The 25,858-nt window shown below is 40.1% G+C and overlaps 1 protein-coding gene across 1 annotated transcript in view; it reads left to right on the forward strand.

Moving 5' to 3' along the window:
* LOC125880977 (breast cancer type 1 susceptibility protein homolog) overlaps positions 1–23,112 on the forward strand; it is a 33,041-nt gene extending 9,929 nt beyond the window's left edge. Inside the window, exons 11-20 of the mRNA XM_049563848.1 lie at positions 3,426–3,529; positions 3,976–4,181; positions 4,266–4,353; positions 7,261–7,338; positions 7,534–7,574; positions 8,125–8,208; positions 14,634–14,691; positions 17,014–17,087; positions 18,757–18,814; positions 22,882–23,112. Coding sequence (XP_049419805.1) covers positions 3,426–3,529; positions 3,976–4,181; positions 4,266–4,353; positions 7,261–7,338; positions 7,534–7,574; positions 8,125–8,208; positions 14,634–14,691; positions 17,014–17,087; positions 18,757–18,814; positions 22,882–22,976 — 886 coding nt within the window. The 3' untranslated portion in view covers positions 22,977–23,112. The remainder of the gene's footprint in view (positions 1–3,425; positions 3,530–3,975; positions 4,182–4,265; positions 4,354–7,260; positions 7,339–7,533; positions 7,575–8,124; positions 8,209–14,633; positions 14,692–17,013; positions 17,088–18,756; positions 18,815–22,881) is intronic.
* Positions 23,113–25,858: the final 2,746 nt, after the last annotated feature.

Raw genomic sequence — 25,858 nt, forward strand, 5'->3', positions numbered from 1 at the left:
CACATGCTACGTCTTTAGCCGCCTGGAAAGTGCGAGGTTGGGCGCTGGGTGCTAGTTGTAAGTGTGTATGTCTATCGTCTGTGGGACAGATGTAAAGCTCTGGGTAGCCCTGCGCCTGTTTTGTTTTTCTGCAACTATGTGACCAATGAAAACTTGCCGACGAATGACCTGTCTAGTCGACTAATATTTAGTAGACTATTAGGGGGCAGCAGCGCTATAAACAAGAGAGCTTGTCTCCCAACATTAAATAATTGTTTGCAGTCTGCTGGATATCATTACATAATATCACAGCTTAATGATTCTCAGGACCTGGACAGTTTGAAACTCGTTCTGCAGGGTAACTGTCTTCTCTGTATTCATCCGTCTGATAATGTGGTCATTGACAGAGATTGGTCATCATGTGCGATCTAACTGGTCCCATCATGGGCATCATTATGTACGAGTATTTGTGGTGATTGTCAGTGCCTATAAAGTATGTGTAAATTTAAAGTAGTTGGGCATTCTGGGAAGTGCGTTTCATCACTTCCTGGCACAGAGTTAGATGAGAAATCAATAACACTTTCATATCTAGCCATTAACTGTGAATCTTCAGCCAGTGGCCGGTTTGTTGTTAGTCAGTAGGCCAGTTAAACAGTGAGCTGTGACGATCCTTTATGTCAAACGTGACTTCCATAACAAATCAAGTGAAATAATATCAGCCTCAGTGTGTTGTATTTCTCTCCTCAGAGGATTGTATACATTGTTAATACATTTTAAATTGAGCCATATTTCAATACCGCCATATTAAGCAGAACAATAACTGGAGCAAGTGGCATGTAATTGGTCTCTTTCAGTCTGTAAGTGAAGGAGAAAGTTAGCGAGCGTTTGTGTGCGTCGCTACTAGTCTCGTTCTCAGAGGGTGATGCATCTCAAGAGGACAGGCGGATAATCTCACTAATGAACCCAGAATCTGCTTATGCTGTGGAGAATAAAAAAAGTCATTACTGACTGCATCTTATATGTCATTTAGAGCACTTAGAGGGAAACTTGTGTTGCCACAGTAATTTATCTCTCCCGCTTGACTGCTCCCTCCCCAACCTCTCGCCTCGCAGGCTTCTAAGTGCTGTCCTCCAGGCGAGAGGGAGGAGGAGATGGAAAAAGACGGCGGATGAAAACAAGGAGGGCTTTAGCTGTACAAGTTCTAAATTAAAAAGCAAATATTCCATGAGCGCACTGGTGAAATCAGAAAGAATGGTCGGCGCTGGAGTATATGACAAGTTTTCAATGAGCCATTATGACTCTGGCGCAGGTAATTTAAATGCAGGCTCGCTGCCAGTGTCAGTATTTCTGCCGAAAGGAACAAACCCAAGGAAAAGAACTTCTAAAACTTTATCCGTGTGAGTTCTAAAATAACTTTAATCTACTGATAACAAAGGGCATGAGTAATTTGATACAGAGCTTCTGCCAATACCTGAGTCCTGATCCCACATTTACATCTTCCTACCTCATATAACTGCGCAATGCAGTCAAAGATTGTAAAGACAATGCTGAGTTTTTATTGCTTTGGCTCCACTCCTGCATATTTGATTTAAAATCAAACAGTGACAGTGAGTTTAAATAGTTGTTATTCAGCTTTAGGGGCACATAATCACCTTATTTTAGAACAGTGCAGCAGGATAATGACCCCAAACATGCAGATAAGATAACCCAGGTTTTTTCACGTCTTTCACTCACTGAGATTGAAACAAGCAACAAGTGAGTATGGCTGGAGTCAGAGCAGCACAGGAGGACATTACAAGTCTGCTGATGTTTGTGGATCAAAGACTTTAGATAATCATTCACTGCGAAGGATTTACAACCAAATATTGACTTTAAGTGATGTTACCTTGACCTGTTACTTTCACCCACTGATATCAGGAGACAGGTTTATGTCAGACGTCGGGGCTCAAAATACTTTTTTGTGTGCACACACATCGGTCATGTCACTTTTAAAAGTTCATGCACCTGCTTTTGTTTTACATTTGGTGTATTTGACTTCTTTTTTTTTGCAAAACCTCTGAGGGAAAACATTTATTCATTATTAGAGTTTAAAAATGAGATCATTTTCAGTGTGTGACATTTTAATTGGAGCAAACTTTCCACCATTTCCAGTTTAATGTGGTCATGGGAACATTTTGAGCACAAATCCATTACACTTTTAAGCAAATCTCTTTTTTATTAAAAAAAAATCATATTAGGACTTCTTTGATGATGTCACATATTCAATAGGAGTTATTGTGTAATAAATTATTGTCGTAATGGGAGTCGATCTTGGTCCTCTTTGGCCGCTGCATGTACTGGTACCGAAATGGCATGTATACATGTGCATCAGAATCCAAGCAGTGGGCTTGACTGGGTTGTGCTCTTCTGTCTCTTCTGTCTTTATTCATTCATTATCTGTAAACGTGTATCCTGTTAGCCTATCCCAACTGATATTGGCCAAGAGGTGGGGTACACCCTGGACGGTTGGACGGTTTGCCTCTAAATTTAATTTTCATCATGTGAGAAAATGGACTTTAAGTGTGAAAGTGTGCGAAGTGTCAGTTGCGTGAGCCTGACGTTCAATGTGTGAGAGTTAGCAGCCCTGCACAGTATATTTTCTGTACTAAGTTATGTGCACCGGTGCATGTAGAGCTCAGATTTATGTGCACAGCTCAAACTTCATGTGCACTACCGAGCATATGCATGTGTATGTTTTTTAAACTGGTGGGTCATGGTCCAAAAGTGTGTCCCAGGTCCATTCTGAATGAACTGCAAGTGACTCACAAACACGTCAAGTTTCTAGAAAACTTGAAGTACAGTGAATTTCTGGCACAGAGCTTTAATTTTGAAGTCCTGTTTCCTGCCGTAGAGTGAGTGACTTACGGACAGCTACTTGGGTACCACTGCCCCAGATATTATAAACAGTGTGTCACTGTCCCAATACTTCCTGACTGCACAGTAATCTGAGAAAACCCCTCCTCAAATTAGTAAAGCCAAGTCAGTTAAGACATGTATGATGGCTGAAACCTTCTCCGTTAAGTAACCTGTCCTCTACCTCTTAATTTATTTGGGTCTGGTGGTGCTTTGTAGTGTTGTATGTTGTTCTGAGTAGTAGCCATTAAGAGGGGAGTGTCCAACCTGTTGTTGAGCGTGTTTGAATGGGATTTGGTCTGATGTCCTTCATCTCCAGCATGAAGAAAATACTGAAGTTCAAATGCAGTTTGCAGAAAACAGCAGCCCTTTACCGCATATAAAATATAATACAGATAAATATTAAATGCCTTATAAAATGCCTTGATGTGTCCCAGTGCCGACCTTGCAGATCAGCACAGTGCATCTCTCCAGTTGCTTTGGAAATTGAACCCACCATCTACACCAAGTTGTCTAATTTTTTTCTAAAGTTAATGCACATTCCTCCTCTGCAGGGAAACTGTTCCAGAAGCAGAGCAAGACTCCAGCACAAGACCATCTGATGGCAAAGGGGTCACGCAGCCCAGTGTGTCGAAGCAACACAGCACTGCAGAGATGGGTAAGTCTCCTGGTGTAGTGCTGGAAAGAATGCGAGAAATGCTGGAAAAATGTATTATTTTATGAAAGATTAAATGCATTTTAATTAAAAGCAGAAGCACATGAGCTGAAAAACACATTTTGAGACTTTGTTTTTAATCTCTTTTCCCCCTAAATCTGATGATTCCACCAGGATTCTGCAAATACAGATACAAAGGTCTACATTGCAACTTCCACTTGGAGATAGTAGCTCTTAATTGCTTCTCAAAATGTTTTTAGTATACCAGTGAGGTTTTGTCTGGTGCATGGTAGCCTGGCTGTGTGGTTAATGAAAGTTAAGCTCTGCGAGGCAAAAATGTGTTTATATAAAGACACCCTGTTTAAAGAGAATTGGGTCTGATCAGATTAAGTTCAGTCTGACTGCTGCTGACTCTTTTTTTAATGGGTTTGCTTTCTATTTCTTTTCAGCTGTGCAGCGCTCCACACACACAGAGACGAGTGTAAGAGGCACCGGAGCCACTAAGACGTCCTGTTCAAGTTCAGCAGTCAGAACATTAAAGAGCAATGGTTCACCGACAGATGGGCAAGAGGACAAAGAAAATAACAGTCCTCCGAAAGATAGAAGCAAAGCTAAAATGGTGCTTGCGTCATCTGGATTAGGCCCCAATGAACAGGTGCCCTCTCACCCAGTCAATCAATATATGTGTTTATTAAGACATATCAGGACACATTAACCAGTCAGATGTTGTTTCCTGTAGATAATGGTGAAAAAGTTTGCCAAGCAAGTTGGTGCCCGTGTGGTTTCCCAGGTGACGCCGGAGGTGACCCATATCATAATGCACACAGGTGAGTAGTAGTAGTCGGTGCAGTTCAGTTCACTTTTTTCAGTTTCCACTGTGAAAAGTTGTAGATGGTACCAATGGGACCGTTCCGTACTGTCCCCATTTTTGGTCCCCCCCTTGGTACCCCTGTTGGGGTACCTAGCACACAGATCTGGAACTAAAAGGTGGAGCTGTGAACACTGCAGTCTGATTTAATCCACTGGACGTGGCTTGATACGCAGTCGAGCAGTTGAAGCTGCCATTGAAAATCTTCTCAGTCCTGTTTCTCAATATTTTCTCGAGCAGAAACATTTGAATTTCCAGAAGTACATTTTCTTTTTTACATGTAGTTACAGCTTGTTTTGTGCGTCTTTTAAAGCACTCCTAAGAGATAAGCGCTCTGTTTCTCTCCCACCCACGCACTCTCTCCTCCATTCATCTGCTTGTTGCTAATTACCCTCTCTGATAGATTATTTTTAATTTCAGAGCTCGCTGTCTCCAAAGCACCATATTAACTGTCACTGTTTAAGAAGGCTTTTTTTTTTTTTTTTAATGGCAGCTGTTTCCTGGGTAACGAAAAAATGGGAATGCTGGGACTCTTGATCTTTGTGGTTAAAGGTTGGGAGGGAGCAGGAGGTTTCCCATCCTAACCATTAGCATGAAATAATAATCATTTGGAATGAAGTTGTGTGTTTAAGGCGCATCAATAGCGGGCAGTTAAGTCCTGCCTAGAATACAAATCAAAAGATAATTACTATATTTCTTGGAGGAAAGATAACCTCAGACCTGCTGATCAACCGTGATCTGAAGCGCTTCTCAGTTCTGGGCTGTGTTCATCCCTGCAGTGCTGGTGCGGTGCAGAAGAGGTGCTCATTTATAGTTCTTTACAAAACATTAAAACAAGGATTTACCTGAGTAATTAAAATGTAAGCAGCATAAGTGATAACATTAAAAAATTAATTTCTGGGAAGAGTGGGCAGTGGTTATAGTCATAAATTGTGCTTTATTTTGCGTCAGATGAAAACTTTCAGTGTCTGTAAGAGTGTACAGGTATTCCTTTCTACACACTGTTTTTATCTGCATTCTACAATGCGTGACCATTCTGCAAAAAAGCTAAAGAGGATTGACCCTGAGGTTGTCTGTCTACACCACAAACTAACTCAGGACATTTTGCACATCCCCTGGTTAATATTTTGCACCAAACTGCTGCTTCTAAAACTGATCAGCTGTTAATTTTAAAATAGATATATTGTACATATTTTTTTTATTGTAATTCTTTTCTAATTTATATCTGTTTCTTGACTTTTGTGCTCCTTGCTTCTACTTTTATTTTCTGTTATTATTTATGTTATGCTCAAAAAAACACCAAAGCAAATTCCAAAAGCAAAGCAAATAAACGAGGTTCTCATTCTAAAATACAGTCTACGTTTACATGCACAAAATATTCAGTTTTTTGTCTTTATTCCAAAAAGACAATATTCATTTTAAGCTGTTCACTTGGCTAATGAAAAGTGAATATTTCACTAACATTCCCGAACGTTTACATGAAGCCATGCAAACTCCAATTACCGTGCCCTAACATGTCATTTATCACGTCAAAATATGGAAAAGTAGAACAGCTGGAACTGCTTGTGCCATTTTGCGTCTGTGCAACCAAACAGGATTTTTCCAAAGTTTTCCACCGTTGCAGACTTATTCGGCCTCCCTCTTTGATTTCTTCAACTACCTTCTTGAAATGTTGACGTTGTGATATTTGCTCATATCCAAAAACTTGTTGATATCTAAGTCATAATGTTAGGTATGTTTTTCCTCCTGACCAGAAATGTGGGGTTTTCTTTTGGGTATGCATCTCTACCCCAGCCTTGCAAACTGTTGCAGAGTTGTTTTGTGTACAGCACATAGAGCTGAACCTAAACAGGGCAGATGCTGTGTGTCACAAACTGTGGCAAAATATCCAATTGAGACGCATACTCTGAATGCCCTGTTTACGTGCCCAAAGAATGCTCCTAAAACCCCCCTTATTCCGGCATATCCTGCATGTCTTAATCGGAAAATGTTTCATTCGGAATTATAATTATATTGTCATTGTCATATATTGTCGGAATAATAATGGAATATTAGTGTGCATGTACAACGTAGTCAACTTTTTGAATCCGTATTTGGACAGGGTGTCTGCAGGTTCTTAAAATGTCTTAAATTCATTTTTATAAATATAAGGCTTTGAAAGTTTTTAATGGAGTCACATACTGAGTATTTATTCATTTTATTATTCATGTCGTTGCCATTAGTATACGAGGTTGTAGCTACACAGGGTGTCTGCAGGTTCTTAAAAAGTTTTACCATGTTTAAAGTTTAATTTTCTAAATATAAAGCCTTAAAAGTCGTTAAATAAAAAGTCTTACATTTCTATTTGTGAGGTCTTAATTGCCACAAATATTTAATCTTATTTCATTTATTCATCTTTTAATTTCTTTTTGACGAAATGAGTCAAGCTCCTCTACATGAACGTCCACATTTCTGATGTAAATCTTTAAACCTACCATTTAACCTTAACTGTCTTTTTACATTACACTCAGTCTTACCTTTGGCAGAATGTAGATTAACTTAACTCGCTCTAATAACCCTATTCCCACAGAAAAACAATGTCTGAACAGAACCACATATATATACTGCTTCTCTTTTATATTCACCTGCAGTGCTTGAATAAGTAAAGAATGAGTTCTTCAAAAATCTGTCCTAAATTTTGGTTAAAGATTATCTTGGAAATGTCTTAAAAAAAACCTTAGATTTAAGTGTTTGATAGCTGTAGACACCCTGTTGGAACCACTAAGAACCTAAACTTTGCTTCTAATGCTTAAACTCAAGTTTAAAGTTTCAAATCAAGGTGTGTTTCTGTCCGTCTTCTCACGTCTCTGTTTCTTCCCTCTGCCAGACGAACAACTGGTCTGCGAGCGCACACTAAAGTACTTCCTTGGCATCGCAGGCAGGAAGTGGGTGGTGAGCTTCCAGTGTAAGTCCTGACTCACTTCACTGTCAAGCCCCATCACTGATGTGTTTACAACAATTACTCTAAATACAAAACAGCATGATGTCGAGGGGCTGGAATAAAAGGAGCGTTGCATAATACAGTAGCCACCAGAGCGGCGGTGTTTGTGCATCTGACAATGAGCTCATAAGTTGTTTTTTCTTTGTTCCCTCTCCACAGGGATTTCAGAGTGCTTCAAACAAAAGAAACTCTTAGATGAGGTACGCTCGCCTGTGTGTGCCGAGAATGTGTGTACCGGTGTCTTCCTGTTACATCTCTGTATGTCCCGACGTCGAATTAAGGCAGCATGATGAATCTCTTCATGTGGTTCACTGTGATGCCTCATAGATTATTTGCCATCCATTTGCTGTAGCAATCGCTGCATCTGCTTCTGTGCTGTGTGAAAAGAATCCTTTGCCAAGCTTTGTTTAGCATCGCCATTAGTTTAAAACTACGTCTCCTGCATCCAGGCCAGTTTATAAGCATTTTGATGCATCATACAGTGCATGTAAAGAAGGAGTGCACACAATTATAAGATGAACTCTGTCAAACTGAAGAATGTTCTGCGGACTCCAAGGAGCCTCGAAATAAATCATATTATTATTAGCTGTCTGTCAGAGCACAGTCAGTCCTTTTATGAGATAAGAATGAATAATTGCTTCACTTATTTTAAAGCTCATAGCAACAGGAAAGGTTCTATACCCCTGTGTGTGTGCAGTTCACTTACTAACTGTACACACACTGAAGTCAATTTGCTTTGTTTTCCATCAGAGCGTCTTTGAAGTGAGAGGTGACGTGGTGAATGGACCAAACCACCAGGGACCCATGAGAGCTCGTACCACTGAAGACAATAACGTGAGTCCCCTATACACTGAACAGGCTATTATACAGTGTTTACATGATCTAAATAGCCTTCAAAGGTGAACGCTGAAGGCAGGGATCTCCCGGAGGAATCTAACAGTGCCAGTGTGTGACTCTTTTCTCTCACCTGCAGCTATAATGTTTTACTTGTGATCTTCATGTATGCAGTACTTGATACTTGTGCATTAAAATAACACTTCTAAAAATGTTAGATGCCTTTAAATTAATAATAAATAAGGATGTTCCTCATGACTAATTTCCCTGACATTTAAATGGAAGTTTAAACTTAGACTAGTCGGCTTGTCAAAGAGAGAGAAAACACTCAAAGACAGCCAAGATTAAGCATAAAATTTAATCTATGAGGTTTAACATTGTCCGAAAAAAATATTGCGTGTATCATAAGAACCATTTAAAATTGTTAATCACATGTTTTGATAACCAAATCATATTTTAAATGCTGCTGAAATTTGTGGCACTTCGCACCGTGCATTCTGAACTTTGCATATTGTGCTACAAAACATTACAACTCAATAAATACAAGTTAGCAAATTACATTTATTTACTGTGTATTTAACATCCAGGCTCATCTCCATTCAATAACACACAGACTCACACAGTAACTCTCACGCATCAGTGTGCACACAAATTGACACACACACACACGTATACGTCCAGGCTTGTTGGGACCCCAAACACTCCTCTCTCGTTCAGCCAAGGATAAGACGCTGCCGCAAGTGTGTGTGAGATTCGGACGTACTTTTCCTACTAAACGTCCGCAGCCAGCTGCAGACTTACACCAGTCGCATGCACACGGTTCTATCCACTGAGTCTGAGAACGTTCTTCTGGTGTTTGTGTGTGGACCAGAGAGAGGTAAAGCCGTGAATGAGCTGGTTAGTTTCAAATGCGTCTCCCATTTTTCTCTGAGTATCTTAATAATAAGTTTAACTGACACTGACTTGCAAGGGTAGCAACGTTCAGTTATCTAGTGGACTAATCACGTGCATCCCTAATTATCACTGTAATAAAACTAGATAAAATTTTGTTGTAAGTTGAGACTTAGTCAGCTTTTAACCACCTGTGTGAAGCCAAACACCGTTCATCTGCACACACTGCGAGGACACAGAGCTTGTTCAAAATCAGCAAAGTTTCCCCACAGTATTTTTCTGTAACATAGAATATTTATTATTAAATTAGCAACAATCCAAGTGTAAGTTCTGAAAGAAAATCATCCCCACACATAGCATTTCCAAGGTGGTATTATTGTTAGCGCGGCTGTTGCAAAGACAGCTGGATCGCTTTCCTGTTTCCTCAGACCTGATCAACTACCAGCACCATAGGACACACTGCATTTTGTCGTCCACAGTTACTTCAATTGTTCCATGACCTGCCATCTCTTCTACTGGGCATTGGTAACTGTGGATTATTACTGGGAAAAACAAAAGCGCCATCCTCTTCCTGTTTTGGTTGCACAAAAGTTGACGAACTTCCTTTGTGCTGTAAATCAAGCCTTTATTTTCCCTGGAGATCGTACCCAGTGGCAGACAGGATTGCACAGTGAAAGCGAGGCTTATAGGGAGGCAATCTAAATGCAAATGGTGTCATTATTCTATAGCCATTACATTGTGCAATCAACTTTTACTTTATAATGACAAGTTAATTTTGATTTTCACTTTAAAAGTAAAACACTTAGCTGATCTGCTTCATCAGGACTGGATGGGTGTGGTTTGATCAGAACTTATTGATGGGGCCAGAAAACATCAGCTAACAGCCAAACAACTGTCAGCACACTTGATTGAAATGTTACTAAACTTTCTACCGAACCAATCAGCAAACATTTGTTTTATGTCTTCTCCAAACTGCAAGAAAATGTTTCTGTTTGGAAATCAGAAAAAAATGACAGTCCAGATATCTGAGCATTCATTTAATTAAAACTTTTTATATCCTTAAAACCTGTTTTTTAGGAAACTCGAACAAAATCATTAAACTTGAGCATTTGTTCCAGCTCTGTTACAGATTTTGCTGCTCACCGTCTGCATTTCCTCCCTGGGCGGGTAAACACAGTCAGGTTAGAGAGTCATTCTGAGAGGAGCTGTTACCTCAGTAGACCTTTTATGATGTCTGGCACAAGCTAATTCATCCCTGGTGCAGCCAAACCACAATAAGTCAAGAAAAAATAGTGGGATAGGATTGCTAGGCAAAGACTAGCCGTGGAGTCTGACAGGACAGATGGCTGTGACCTCAGCTAAGCATCAGCAGCATTAATTAAAATCCAGTCACCAAAACTAGGCTAACCTGTTGGCATGACACAACAGCTCCTTCATTAGAAATCACTGAAGTTGCTGTAACAAGACAAAGTTCACCTGCCCTGTTGGCAGATGATGTATTGGGTCTTTAAAGTGAGTGACAATTTTGGGCATTTGTCCTTGATTATATAGAGCAGTAAAGAGAGACAGGAAGGGGTTTCTTGCCAGAATCGTACAGGGGACATTGCAGTTGTATTTGCCTCTTAAACCACTGTAGCACGAGGATACCCCCATTAAAAAGTAATTTAACAGGTGGTGAAGCAAACTGCCAACAACAGAGCAGAACATACAGCACGTAGTGAAGAGGCTCCTCTCATTTTTACAATATAAATGCATTTAAGATGCTTCCTCTTGATTTCAGCCACCTGTCAGCCTTTATCAGAATCACTGACATTTTCTACTTGACTTTTTCTACATGATTGACATCAGTTCAGTCTATCAGACTTATCAGGACACTGTATACTGCAGATTATAGACCTGGAGGAGAGGTCAGGCGAGTCACTGCAACACCTGAAACAAACTGGTTTAAAACTAGTTGGTTTTCTGTAGGGGGACCTTTTATCCTCATGTTCAGGTTCATACTTGTATATTTGGTTTCTACTAGAACATGTTTACGTGCTTTAAATGTCTAAAAAAAAAAAACACTTAATTTTCTATCATACTGTCCGTACTGGAACACCGTTACTCACCCTCTGTCTGAGACACTGCGTGTTAGCGCCTGTCTCTTTAAGCCGCCCTCCCAAATAAAGCCCAGTGTGCTTTGATTCGTCAGCATTTCTGGGTCTTTTGAAGGGTATCCATTAGGAGTGGGAATCAGCCGAGGACCCACAATATGCTATTATCACGATACTTAAACAATACAATATTATTGCTATTTTAAATATGTTGCAATATGCTGAGTATTGCGATAAAATATATTGGGTTATTTTGCAATTTATTCCCTTTTTCAACTATGTCCCCAAAGGAAAACTTTGTCAACGTCTAGTTTGTCTAATAATATAAAGTTTTTGGTCTGTTCATCTCACTTTGGCCATTTTTTGCAGCAGCAAATCTATCCAGTGGACTGAACAAGTAATTGATTATATTATTCTAGCAGACTACCTAAAGTTTAATTTGTGTTTGTCAAATTAATAATTTGTGTAATTGAAAAAATTGAAACTTGGCACTGTGGGACGTTTTGATATTGCCACACAAAAATATTGTGATACAATGCTGTATCGATTTTCTTCCTCCACCCCTAATATCCATGCACTGTCACTGCAGCCGGTAAATGACCGTAACAGTGTTTAGTGTCACTTTCTACTGCAAAAAATCACCAATAAAAGCTTAACTCAACCAGACATGTTCCAGCAGAAATATGACCTGAAATCAGGGAGAACAGACAACACCGGACGCCCAGATTACATGTCTCCCAGATGTTAGCAAGTAGCTACATGTAGCATTGTTTGTAATGTAAGCACTTGCAGTAGCGTGCCTGGAGTAGATGATCATATAAAGAAATTTGTCACAATGTGATGTCAACTTTAAGCAAAAGTTTGGTTTAGTTTATTTGCACATACATGTGTAGAAAATACAGGAAAAAGAAATTAAAAGTTAAAACACTGTGCAGGAAAGGTTAGAAGCCAAAAATGGCTTATGAAGATACCTCCCCTATTCAATAACAACAATCATACATGAAAAGAAAAAGGTCAAAATGAAGAATACATGATTGAATAAGAGTTCCAGACTAAGAAGTGTTAGAAAATTGTTAAAGATGTACAATTTACAACAACAACAAAAAACACAAACAAATTACAAATAAATCAGTTAAGTGTAAAGAGTCTTTGCAAATAAGAGTCTTTTTCAGATGCTTTTTGAATGTCAGTGTAGATGATGATTGCAGAGATGGAAGAAGGTTGTTCCAAAGACGCTCCCAAAAAAATATCATGTGCATTGAGAGCTCTGCTGTCCAACGGCTCTGTAGCTCCCACTAGTGGCAGGTGGCTGCATGACAGTTAAGCGGCCTTATGCCAGATTTCCACTGGATGCGTGTCCGTTGCGGAACGGCAGCGCTGGTTATCCGCTGCGTGCTCCGCCGCCAATACCCACCGGCTGCGTTTGCTGTGCGGTGCGGTGCAGCTTCGCCGGAAGACATCTCGGTGCACTGCCATGATTAATATCTCCTCGTCCATGGTGTCAACGGGGTGAAATGACGTCTGAAAACCTCTGACCTGTTGACTTCAGGCCTGCCTCTGCCCATTATGTAGTTTTCAAGGTGTAGTGCAGGGAAATATGATCCGCCGTGAACACTATGTACTTTATTTTGAAAATTAACCGGATGTTTTATTGTGTTTCTGTGCACGACTTCCTGCCCCGCACGATCTGCTCTGTGCTGAATTGCTGCGTTGTGCTCCGGGGTCCGGCAAAAATAGTAGTCCTGCGTATCTGTTGCGGAGGGCTCCGGAGTGCCGGAGCTGAGACGGAGCCGGAACACAGCAAAGCCGCAGCCGGTGGAAACACACACATTGACTAGAATGGAATCCTATCGGCTCCGCTGCCGTACCGGAACGCAGAAGCAACCAACACGCATCTGTTGGAAATTGGCCTTTATACATGAATAATGCACTTATTGGTTTAACCAACTAATATTTCTTGTGCCGACTAGCGAGGGGGCGGATTTTTAATCATTTAGACGTTTAATTGCGTGCATCCCTAATTCAAAGTGGTCTGAAGCCTGAGGTTTTTGCATACAGGGATTACTTTTACATATGTTTACCACATTATTTGAAACTTTAGCCACATTCAATATGAGCATCTGACACTGTAACTTTATATATATATGTGACAGAAAATAGGGGAAAGCATAATAGGTCCCCTTTAAAAAATAAACCTGATTCAAAGAAAGAAAGAAAAACAGAATTATTGAGTTCCTTCTTGTTTGTGAGAGCACAGTGCCCACCCACAGTCTGATTCTATGAAGAAAATCAAATAAAGTGTCAAATAACAAACAGCACTTGAACCCGTTTCCTGCTATTGCACCAGCCTCTTAGCTCAGGCCCTGTTGTAAAAAGCTCATGGTAATTTTCTTCTTGGTGTAAGGCCAGCAGGACCGGTTCTGTTGCCACTGAGGGGGAAAATTAGAAATGGCTAGATGTCATGTTGGCCGTATCGCTGCCTTTGAAGAACCTCCGCTAATTGAATTAGCTAGTAATTTCAGGCTTATTTAAGTGGCTTCAACGCAGTGCCGGCGCCGTGATGGAGCCAGACAGATTGTGCTGTTCATACTCACTTTCTGTCACCTGCACCACTGTGACAAACAGACTAACAGATGAAATGGAGTGCCAGGACTGAGTCTGTCACCAGAATGTTGATGTGCAGGAAATCAGTCAAAGAAACTGAGAGAGTGTGTGTCTGTGTGTGTGTGTGTGCACGTTATCACATCACACACTCTAATACCTCCTGAAGGACATTAGGTGTTGTCTAAATTAAAAATCTGTAACAGAAACACTTTTTCATCTCACCAAGCACCCCTGGCTAATGATCATTATGGACGGACAGGGAGGTGTGAGAAATTAGTATTTCTCTCTCCAGTAGCCTGGACGCTTTATCTTACCAAACACTTCCACCCAGCCACACACTGTATGTGAGACTGGGATGTGAGTTGCACGTTTCCTCTCTGTAGTTACTGTGGTTCAAGGAAACAATTTTACATTCCCATTTCAGGCAACCTAATTGACCCTGAGTGCAATAAAACAACGTGCCCTCGGTGTAGGGCAGGTCATTTTTCTTTGCGAGCCTAAAGCGCTACATTACCTCCGCGAAGCTGGCTGTGTTTGCTCTTTTCTGTTCAACTCGTCCCTGAATTTACAGTATTACAGTGAGAGCAAAAACTGAACAAGGTCGTGAGGTGTTTTTTTACAGAGTAAGTGAAGGATACCTGTTATAAATTGTGAGATATGCTCGAAGCATTTCAGCTGCACCAGTGTAACCCCTCAGACAGGTGAAGACTTCAGAAACAAACGCCGCTGTTTTGTTACAGATAAAAGAATGTCCTCTTTTGCTTGACTGTTGAAATGTTGCAGACAGCTCACCATTGATTATTTTATTCTCACTTTGCTTCTTCTTTTTCTCTTTAGTTGCTCATGAAGGGCTACAAGATCTGCTTCCAGGGCCCGTTTACAGACATGACTACAGGTAAATCACATCGACGACACATGTCCTGTGTATAAATATAGAAAAGTTGTTTTTTTTTTTATGAACTTTATAGGCAGAAATGTAACATGCAAAGTGGATCAGAGAATTGCGGAGAAATGTAACTAATCTTAAGTTATATTTTTGTCATGACAGTGTAAGAAAGTGTCAGGTCAGTTAAGCCAGGTTCAGACTGTAGGAACTTTAAATCCAAAAAATGATTTTTAAATTCGGTTGCGTCACACACATGTGAAACGTCTCTAATCTCAAACATGTACACAAAATAATAGCGCATCGTATGCTGCACGATATTATCTATTAAGATTATCGTGCCAGATGAAGCAATGCGCCACTCCACATGATCCTTCCCATGTTGTCTCATGAGGATGCAGTTTTTTTAAAGATTATTTTTGGGGCTTTTTTTTAGAAAAATAAAAGCATCGTGGAGTGTTGTTCCTGTGGGCTCAGGCAACACTGAACCCCTGAGCTTGCCTTAGAAGGGCTGAATGCACAATCCCGCTATTTCTAAATATCACATGGAGAGAGACTCTCACTGCAGCCTGTTTAATTTTGTTCTGAAAATGTTGGCGAGCAGCCTCGTTCTGTGGACGATGAACAAGGTGCAGACTTTCATCTGTGTCACTGGTAACAAGGAGATACAGTGAGTGCTGGACAGAGCAGTGAGTGACAACAACCCGCCCACATTTAAGAGTACTGTTTGCAGTGGAAATGCAAGGGTCTCGTTACCATGTCTGACGGGTTACTTTTGGTTCCAGAGGTACCATACCAAAAGTGTTTGGTGGAAACGGGGCTTAAGATTGCTCAGTAGGTGTCTGCATAGTCAGATATATCGTAAAATATCTGTCATCCAGCAAGTAGTAATTTCTGTGTACATGTAGCTCAGACTTCAGTTTGGTGTCTTGTTGGTCTGAGAAACACAGCACTCACACACCACAGGAATCGCAGCACCAAGATAATGTCTCTGATTACTGACCACAAAAACAAGGATTGTTACACTTTCATTTGCATATGCTTTCAAAGAAGGGGCTGCAGAAATGTTTTTCATGGAATTGTTTCCTTTCTGCAGCTGCCCTCATGCTGGTTGCACTGTTCTGTTTTCTCAATCAAGAATTACTTTGCTCAACCGCACTTATTTAGTTTTATTGATGTCTGTTTCCTGCAGGACTCTGATAGACACCTGCCTTGCTTTTAAAGAGAACAGGAAAAAAAATAACAATACAAAACAATGGAGAGTTAAAGTAGCTCACAGAGGTTTTGACTAACGCAGCTTGAAACGTGTGCTATTTTTCTTAACCCCTGTCATTTTGGAGAACAATGAGGAGTGTTTCCAGAGTGTGGGTGGATTGAATGTGGTCTAAGGAGTTGTGTGAGACATTTTCGGTGTGGTGTTGTCATATTGCAACTTGCGCAGCAGTTGCTATGGTGTCAGTTAGCTGCCTGGAATTTCTTTTATTAAAAGAAGGGGGGAATGAGCCTTCAGTCGTGACCGAAGTACTTCTGCTGTTCTTCTAAATTGGTGTAAATATCCTGGTGTTACAATGTCTGCACCAGCCGAGTTTGGTCCTAATGATTTAAACTGTTAATGACCTCCAACATCAAGGTGAAGAGGTTCAAAGTTGCCCTAAGTACAAAATTCTTTTTTGCCTTACCATTCTGGCATAGATGAATGGACAGATAGATCATGGGTGACGGTCTCAGGGGGAACATTGCTTAAAAACCCACAAGGCAGCGTTCTTTGGTTTCCTTCTTCCTGGGGCTCTTAAAGTGCTTTTGCAGCATCCACCCGCTGCCTGCTGGATCGATGAAGCTTTGCTAATGGGTCGACATCTGCTAGCTAGCATGAGGAGTTTAAAGACTCTCTTTTACATGGCACAAACATGAGGATGGAGTCTGTTTTCTTCAGTCTGACAGGATTTCATCCATTATTTAATTGCTTTGTGTTTGTGTCCGTTAAATGGTGAGGTTACCTACAGCGTACACTGTTGGTTGAGGTTTTTCTGACGTGTTGTCATGTTTTTGAAGGTATGTTTGTTGTCTGATATGATGTGTTGAATGTGAATAGTTTTTTTTCTACACAAAGTTAAATGTGTGTTGACTGATTGAGATATTGATTTGAGTGGAGACTTGGGTATTGACCTGTTTGCTGTCCCTCCCATCAAAGGAAGTCTGAGCTTGAAATGAGTCTGGTCGCTATCCCCTTGGGCTTAGAGGGGTGAAAGTAGAGAAAATTACATTTAGGTGTGACCAGGGATACCAAAACAGTCAACATTTACAGCCAACTGTGTGTTTGTGTGTTTATTGTAGATGAAATGGAGTGGATGGTGGAGCTTTGTGGAGCAGCTGTAGTCAAAGATCCTCTTCTCCTCGACAATAAACAGGTAAGAGCATCGAGTCTGTCTTGAAAAATAAATGCAAACAAAATGTCACAAACCTAAGTATCATTTTTAAAATGCTTTTAAATCACGTCAGTGTTATTACAGGTGAGTGATTAATAAAAAAAGAACAGGAGACTTGTCATCTTGATGCTGATGATGTTCCCATCAGCCTCACCTTAATGTTTAGTGCTAATTTGAGAATGTTAGCATGCTAACATGCCAAACTAAGATGGTGAACATTGCGAACATTATACTTTACCTCAGAGAGCCGCTAGCTTGGCTGTAGCATCCTTGTCTTGCTCCCTTTACTACCTCCATTAGGCATTAGCCTAGAAGGGAATAGTGCATTTCATCATGAGTGTTTAAGTGTGAGTATCTGTCTGTCTGTAGTTTATCTCCCAAACTACTGGACCAGTCAGCCTAATATTTTGTGTGCACATTTATGACTGTATGTTCTTGGACCTCTCATGGTTGTGGTGATTCACACTTGAAGAAGAACCGGTCAAACTGACTGTTTTATATCATCTTTACCTGCTGATTCTTTACGTCTCTTAACCAACTAGTTAGCCCAGCTAAAAACAACAAGCCTTACCGCCTGTTGCAGGCCAAATTTCGGCCACCGTCGTGGCTCAAAAACTGACATCCGTAGAAAAGTTTGGTCTCATTTTGAGCAAGAACATCTGCAGATTCATTCCTTACTCAATATGTTATGATCCTCTAAACTTAGGCATGATACCAGATAAATAAATCACAATTTTTGTTTGCCTTTGCCACCATCTTGACTGTAAGGGAGGTAGTAATGATAGTTCCACCAGGCACAGCTCTCTGCAATCGGAATGGTCCGTCCGTACCACTCGGGAAGCATTTCTGAAGCGGAGGGTTTTGCCTGCCAAATTTTGTAGACTTGCAGATTTTATTGATTTGGTAATTTGTGGTAAATTGTGTTTATTGTTATTTCCTACTTTGCTGTTAATGCTGTTAAAAGTCCAGTTATGAACGACACGTTTCAAAGATGTGTGCTTGAGTCTTGCTTATTAAATGAACATTCATCCTCATAATTGTATCATACCTTCTGAAAAACACTGCTGCACAGCTGCTGGAATTACAATCATTGTCTAGAGTGGCCGCAATCAGCTCTTGTGGCCAGGACACCGCCGCCTTGCAGAGATCTGAACTCTACGGAGTGCACACTTCTAGTTACAGTATGAAATGTTTCAGTTTTAATAATTCCAGTTCACTTAGGGTTCCCATGACTCATATTACAAGCAATATAAGCAAAGTATTCTCTGCAGGGACGATGTGGCAGGCAGCAAAGTGCACGGCTCCTCTTAACACTACTACTCTGTGACTCACTCAGCTCTGGCCTCCATAATGTATATGATTTGCCTCCTGGGTTTTATTTAATTTAAAATTGATTTAAAATGATTCATGATTCATTCAAGTGTCGTGTTAAAATAATATGGATTGAATTATGTTTCCAATAACCACTACTGCCTAATCAACAATTCTTAAACCAGCATGTTTCAGGTCTTTATGTTGCTAAAAGATGATTTGACAGGCCAGTGTGAAAATTTAATTTATTTTCAATTTCTCTGGCCATAAATATGTATGTTATAGTCAGTGCTAATTTGTTATTCTTAAAGAGACTTTTTTTTCTCTCTTTGTCACGCAGAAGTCCCATCAGCTGGTCATTGTACAGCCCGGATCAGAGTTGACGTCCGCATACAGCAGTGAGTCTAAAATTTCCTTTTCACTCTTTACTTTTATAACACACGTTCAGTCTTGTCATTACTCTCAATCGATCTGATACACACACACACGCACACACAGTTAATACAGATAGAGATAAGGCTGACAGCAGCTGATTACAAAATACCTACATGCTTCACCTGGGGGTTCAAGGGTGGGACAAGCATGGACATATGGAGAGTCAGACAGGAATTCTGTTTGATGGATAATATGCCAAATTGGCTATCACTAAATCTGATTGAAGCATGATTGATTTTTCTTTATTAATTAATTACTTTATTAACAACAAAGACTAAAGCAAATCATCATGTTTAATCTTTATTTTGCCCTCATCCTCTAATGCCACCCAGCTAAACTCCTGTTTTCGGGATAACTGAAATGCTTGCTTGCACCTCAGCTCATAAACTTTGCCTTTACCCGCCACAAGATGGCTCACACCATCGCGACTTCCATCATCAGTTCCAGAAAAAAATGTGTTTCATTCTTTTTTTACCACTTGCTTTAACGGGCAAGCGAGTTGCTCAATTTACAGAGCTGATGTGACATTTTACTTGTCCTGCACATTTGCGCAGTCCATATAGTTGAGCCCTGAACAGACAAAAACAATTTCCGTGATACAAAATTTTAGGTGCTGCCAGCAAGTCCGTCATTTTCCTGTAATCGGGAACTTGTCATGGCATCAACAAGGAGGCTATTTTTATTAATTTAAGGCAAGTAAGAAGATTTGTTTGAGACCTCCTGCTCAACCTAGCTAGAGTGTTCAAGTTACTTTTTAAGAGATGGCGGGTGAGCAAATGGGTAAAGCTCTCAAGCAAGTTAACTAAGTTAGCTAGCTTGAGTTTGTCCCAAATGATGATGCTATTTTCTAGTTATTTGCAGCTAACTTGTTACCTATCGTGGCTAGCTGGCCAATGCTAGTTAGTTAGCATTGCAAGGCAATCTTTAAGGAATGGTGGGTAAGAAAATGGCTATTGTTTTCAAGCTGGCCAACTGAGTTAGCTAGCTACAGTTTGTTCCAAGTGAAAGTATTATTTTCATGTCTTTTCTGACATTAAAAAACATTTAACAACAACAGAAAAAATGCAGGATTTTAACGGCAGCTAACGTGTTACCTATTGTAGCTACCTGGCCAGTGCTAGCTAGGCAGAATTGCAAGGCAGTCCTTTGAGAGGCCAACTAAGTTAGCCAGTTTGAGGTTTTTCCAAGTGAAAATATTGTTTATCATATTTTCTGACACTAAACATTTAACAACAACAGAAAAAAAAAGAAGCAGGATTTTAACGGCAGCTAACATATTACCTATCGTAGCTACTTGGCGAATGCTAGCTAGCCAGCATTGCAAGGCAATACTTTGAGAGGCCAACTAAGTTAGCTAACCTGAGTTTTTTTCCAAGTGAAAGTATTATTTTCTCATCTTTTCCGACATTAAAAAACATTTAACAACAACAGAACAAAAAGAAGTAGGATTTTAACAGCAGCTAACATGTTACCTATCGTAGCTAGCTGGCCAATGCTAGCTAGCCAGCATTGCAGGGCTGGATTCATTAGCTTGTAAATACATTCTTTATCATGTTTTATTGGGAAAAGTGTAAACTTGTTGTTGCTTTTACTGTTAATAATTATGTTTAGGATGCCCCAGTGTGATGCTAACAACTATTAGGAAAAGCAGCTCTATTTTTTAAGTAGCTTGAGAAAATTTGAGATGGGTGAAGCTATTAAGAGGTGTAGCTCCAGGCTAGCATTCAAATGATTCAGTTTTGTAGACTGTTCTAGCTCGAAAAAATAAAAACAATCCTTCACCCAACAGTCATCATACCCACATTATTATTATTTCACAAAAGTTTCTGGTGTGTGTTAAAAAAGATCCTATAAATTCACTGTGGTCATCAAAAAATCTTCACATTATCAACAAGGTTAACACACTTTAGTCCTCTATTTGGACGAGGTTATTAAAGGCAAGGCAGTACATTTATGAATACATGACATGTAGTCTTAGCATCACTTTACAGTATTGGTAAGTGGTTTAAATATTGTTTTAAGTCAGATTCTATTAGAATATGCTGTAGTGAATGGACAGTCCCCACAAGCATAGACATTCTGGCTGGTGTGTATGCCTGTGCACCTGTCCGACCATTAGTCCATGGATTTGAATGCATTTGTGGCTGTGTGAGGACCAGTTGGAGAGTGACAGAACGGTGAAATGGCAGACACTGCCAGCCAAAATGAGACAGGTTCCCAACAAGAGCGAGGGGAGTGACTTGCCAGGAAAGAGAGTGTGAAGGAAGTTAGGCAGCAGAGAAATGGCCAAGAGAAAATGTCAGATCGGAGCCGGGGGAAATGTCAAAACAAGTTGGCCACAGAAAAGAGAGGCTGCCATAGCACGAGGAGAGCTGACAGTTTGAAACAGAGAAGGGAGCAAGTGGCTCTAAGTCCTCCCCCTCCTCCCCTCCCCTCCTCACTTCTCATGGCATCCTAATTTGCACTGCTGCATATTTAATGCAGCTTTTCCTCTTCCACGTCCTCTGGCACTCATAGCCCAGGTAATCGAGTAGCCCATCACCCTCCCCTTCTCTATCCCCCTTTATCCTCCTCTTCTACACCATTGATTGAAATCACACACACATCTCTCCTTTCCTCCACACCATCCTCTGATGTAATGGAAATGTGTGAAGATGTGCGCACACACTTTAGATTATGCTTTACAAGACATATTCTGGACATGTCAGTTCAGGATATTGCCTCAAAGGAATGTGATGCTCATATTAGAAAACTACATAATCTGTGGTGATAAGCAGAGATCTGTTTTTCAGGTTAAAATGATCAGTGAAGGTATGAGCACCTGAGTTTCTGGGCATACTGACATGCTGTTTGATTCTGAATCAGAGCTGATAGATCTTAAATGAATACAAAACCTGCAAAATGACCATTTGTATATCACTTACTCACTCAGTGTTTCGTTGAGTTTGTGAAGACAACTTTCTCTCACGCGTACGGGGATCGAAGAATCCAAGGAAGGTGAACATTCTTTTTAACGGGGCCACGTTTAACAACAGCAAAACTATACCAAAACATCAGTTTACAAACTCTCACACAACTCGTGCAGTATCATCCAAGTCTCTTTTATCCAGTTCTGTGCTCAGTCCTTCCCAGACACATGCATTTCACTAAAACATGGTGATTTAAAACACTCCCGCCTACGAGTAGCGTGCCCTGAACCTGAGTTTTAAATACATGCGTGTGCCAAGGTACACTACTCGGCCGTTAAAGGGAACGTTGGTACTGACTTTTCAAAGATCGTAGTGTTTTAGCTGAACTGTGTCTGTTTGGGAAGTACTGAGCATACAACTGAATTAATGAGCCTGGGATTATACTGCACAGGTTGTGTGAGAGTTTGTAAACTGATGTTTTGATATAGTTTTGCTGCTCTTAAGCGCTATATCGTGGGCAACTGAACTTGCTTGAGTTTTTTGCAGATGTCATACCTCTTGGATGAGAAGCGAAACGTCTGCAAGAAACTCAAGCAAATCCAGTTGCCTACGATATAACATTTAAGATTGCCATGACCTGGATGACTGAGAATCTTCACTGATAGTTTTGCTGTTATTGAAAGTGGTCCTCGTTAACTTAAGTTTGTGAAGCATGTTTGCCTTTGACTGTGGAGGCATGGGAGAAAAACTGTTTCCTTCTTTAATTCAACAGAACACGGAGTGAGTAATTGATATACATATGATAATTTTTGTGGTAAGTATCAAATATATGTATATAGATGTAAATGATACAATGTCAAGTTTAAAGGTTACTGTAATTTATATACAACCGGCATAAATATGGATAAATTAAATAAATTGTAGGGTTACAGTGAAATAAATAACAGTACGGTAGCATTAATGAACTAATAAATAATCATATAAAAGCGCAAAGAAAATGTTATCTATTAGCTATAATCAAGATTAGTGAAATACTATAGATTCAGTATAATGAAAATGATAGTGTATGATGATCAAATCATGTGTATGATTTTGTCATTTAAAAACCCTCTGCTCAACAGGTCTCTCTAGAAACGCTACAGTCGTGACACGTGGTTGGCTCCTGGACACCGTGGCAACCTACACACTCCAAAACCACAACAAGTACACAACATGAGCAGTGGAGCCGAGCGCATTAAACCCACAGTCATGCATCGTCCTCTTAATAAACATTTTACAAGTTCTGCTTTTTAATGTCCGGTCCTGTCACCAAACTGTCATGCTCCAGTTTTATTAAAGTTAAATCAACAGAAGATGCTTGAGTCGAGTCTTTTGTTTGTTTTATAGCACAGGAATTAGTACACACATAAATCCAACACTGCTACGCACAATAACTGTATGAAAAAATGTGCCCATAATAGCAAATCTGGATTTACCAGAAAAGCTTTACCGTTAACTGACCAATATTTTTAGGGGGAAAAGTGTCGTTTAAGGTGATTAAACTTTCAAATATATCACCTTATACAGTCAAACACAGATGGAATTGTAAAGTTTAATGAGATGGCCTTGGATAAACTGTTTTTGGGGGTCTATATACATCTAAGCTGCCTGAGGAAATACTAAAGTTAAAGTACAGTAGAGCCGCTCACCATGCCCAGTGTCATCCTCAGGGGTTTCAGAAAGAGCCATTTACAGTATTTAGTACATGTATGTCTCCTGTCGGATCTAATGTATTTTAATAAGTTCATGTCGTCGCGCTCTCCGATGTTCCCACTGCTGTTATATGGCTCTGCGACTGTTGTTTGCAAATCCCCCGTGGACGTCAGCTTTCTGCTTGTAGTGGAAAGCCTGTAGATTTCCTGAACATGGATTGAATGCAGCAACATGTTCGGCACAGTTTTCTTGAATTATTTAACAGCCATTGTGTGGGAATAAAATGAGAGGGAAGGTATTGGCGGTCATGGGCCGTGTGAGGGCAAAGAAATGACCCGTGTGTGTGCGCAGTCTTCATTCTTTCGTGTAACCTTGAGAAGATAAAATGTGTGTGGCAAGTAACGCCACATTAAAACACTGATGTAGAGGATCGTGCAGCTGTAACTCTTGTTTTGGCTGTTTGTCGGTGAACAATCTGACAAAGGCATTATGTAAATTATTTTCGTTTTGGTAAAATAGATTTAGGCAATTTTATCTTTATAGCCAAATATCACAATTTGCCTCAAGGGGCTTTACAATCTGTACAGCGTATGATGCCCTCTGTCCTTGAAACCATTTTAAAAAATGGGATGGTGCTGACATAAGGGCTGTAATTAATCATATGGGCAATAAAATACAAAAAAAATATGGAACAAAATCTCCCCAAAGCCCAACATGACGTCTTCAGTGTGCTTGTTTTATTCTACCAACAACCTAAAATCCAAAGATACTCAGTTTGCTGTCACAAACAATAAAGAAAAGCAGCAAATCCTCAGAATTAAAAAGCTGAAACTATGTAATATTTCTCATTTTTGTTTGAAAATTGACTCAGTTCATCATCAAAGGAGTTGATTAAGTATTCAGATATTTTTTAATTTGTAGTTGAACATTTAGGCAGCAATTAGCACCAATAATACAGTGTGGTGTCCCTGTGCTCACAGTATGTGGATGATTTGTCTACTGTCTAAATATAAATTGCATTAGACCGAACCACAACTCTGTAGAAAAGCACTACCACAAGCCACTTCGTCCATTTCACTTCAGAGGCCAGTGGATCTTTTCTCTAAATGCACAGTGAGAAAAGAAACTTCAAAAGGACCCAGATTTAGCAGTTTTACACATTAAAGCGTCTTTACTGAAAACTTTTCCTGAGAGAAAGTTGACTCTTCCTCAGCAGACTCGGCTTACTAACAACATTAAGCTGAAATTCAGCCGATTAATGTCGTTAGCATCCTGGAAGCACTCGCAAATGACCAAATTAAATTCCAGTGCTGCAGTAAATGAAACTTCTTGACCTGACCTCATTTTAGAAGGCTACTTTATTCCCTGCTAATTTGCTCCTCTGGTATATTTTAGGAGCAGAAGCAACAGTTTGTGGCATTTCTTTTTTGATCTTCTTTTTCAACCTGTTTGATGGAAGGACGGTGTGAAACCTAAAACTGTAAAAGAACTGCATGTCTCTTTTGGAAATGTCAAAAAAAAGACGTGGAAAAAGCAATTTCATACAATACTTAATATTTTCATTACCTAACATGCTCATAACAAAGTATGAATTTTAGTTTTTGGAGAGGTTCCCGCACACTGTATTGCTCTCAGTCAAACATTTATTGGCGTAACGTTCGGTCGATGTGACCTTCATCAGACAACCATGTGTCTGGTGAAGGTCACATCGACCGAAACGTTACGCCAATAAATGTTTGACTGAGAGCGATACAGTGTGCGGGAACCTGTCTTTGATTTTGTGGACACGTTTTGGGTTACGCCCTCTTCCTACGCACCTGTGCCTTCAGGTGTGCTGAGATTTTGCATTCACCCTCAGTTTTTGGAAAGGGAAACAAAGAGAAGTTTCTGGGTTCATTACATGACCACGTTCATTATATACAATCATCTGTGACTGAATCAATGGTTAGCTCTTAAGTTTTGAGAGACAAAAATAAATGTAACAATTTATGTTGCGTTCAAATGCTCCTCGGATTGTTCAATTTCCAGAGTAGGGAGGTTGTTCATCCAACTTTGGTGTGTTCAAGCTACAAAGAATTTATTGCTCAAGTTGATTGCTGTTTCCAGCTTATAAACGGACTGCACTTGCACCTTTCTCGTCACATTCACCCATTCACACACATTCAAACACTGGTGGTTGAAGCTACCATACAAGGTGCCACCTGTTTCTCAGCAAGCATTGACACGCTCTCATACAGCGATGGAACAGCCATCAGGAGCAGTTTGGGGTTCAGTATCTTGCCCAAGGATACCTCAACATGCAGACTGGAAGAGGCGGGGATCGAACCACTGATCTTCGATCCTATTGCTGAGCTCCAGCCATCAGGCATAGGGTGTATAGAAATATTGCTTTGCCTGATTTGTTTT

This window comes from Epinephelus fuscoguttatus, linkage group LG20 (assembly GCF_011397635.1).
Source record: "Epinephelus fuscoguttatus linkage group LG20, E.fuscoguttatus.final_Chr_v1".
Lineage (NCBI taxonomy): Eukaryota > Metazoa > Chordata > Actinopteri > Perciformes > Serranidae > Epinephelus > Epinephelus fuscoguttatus.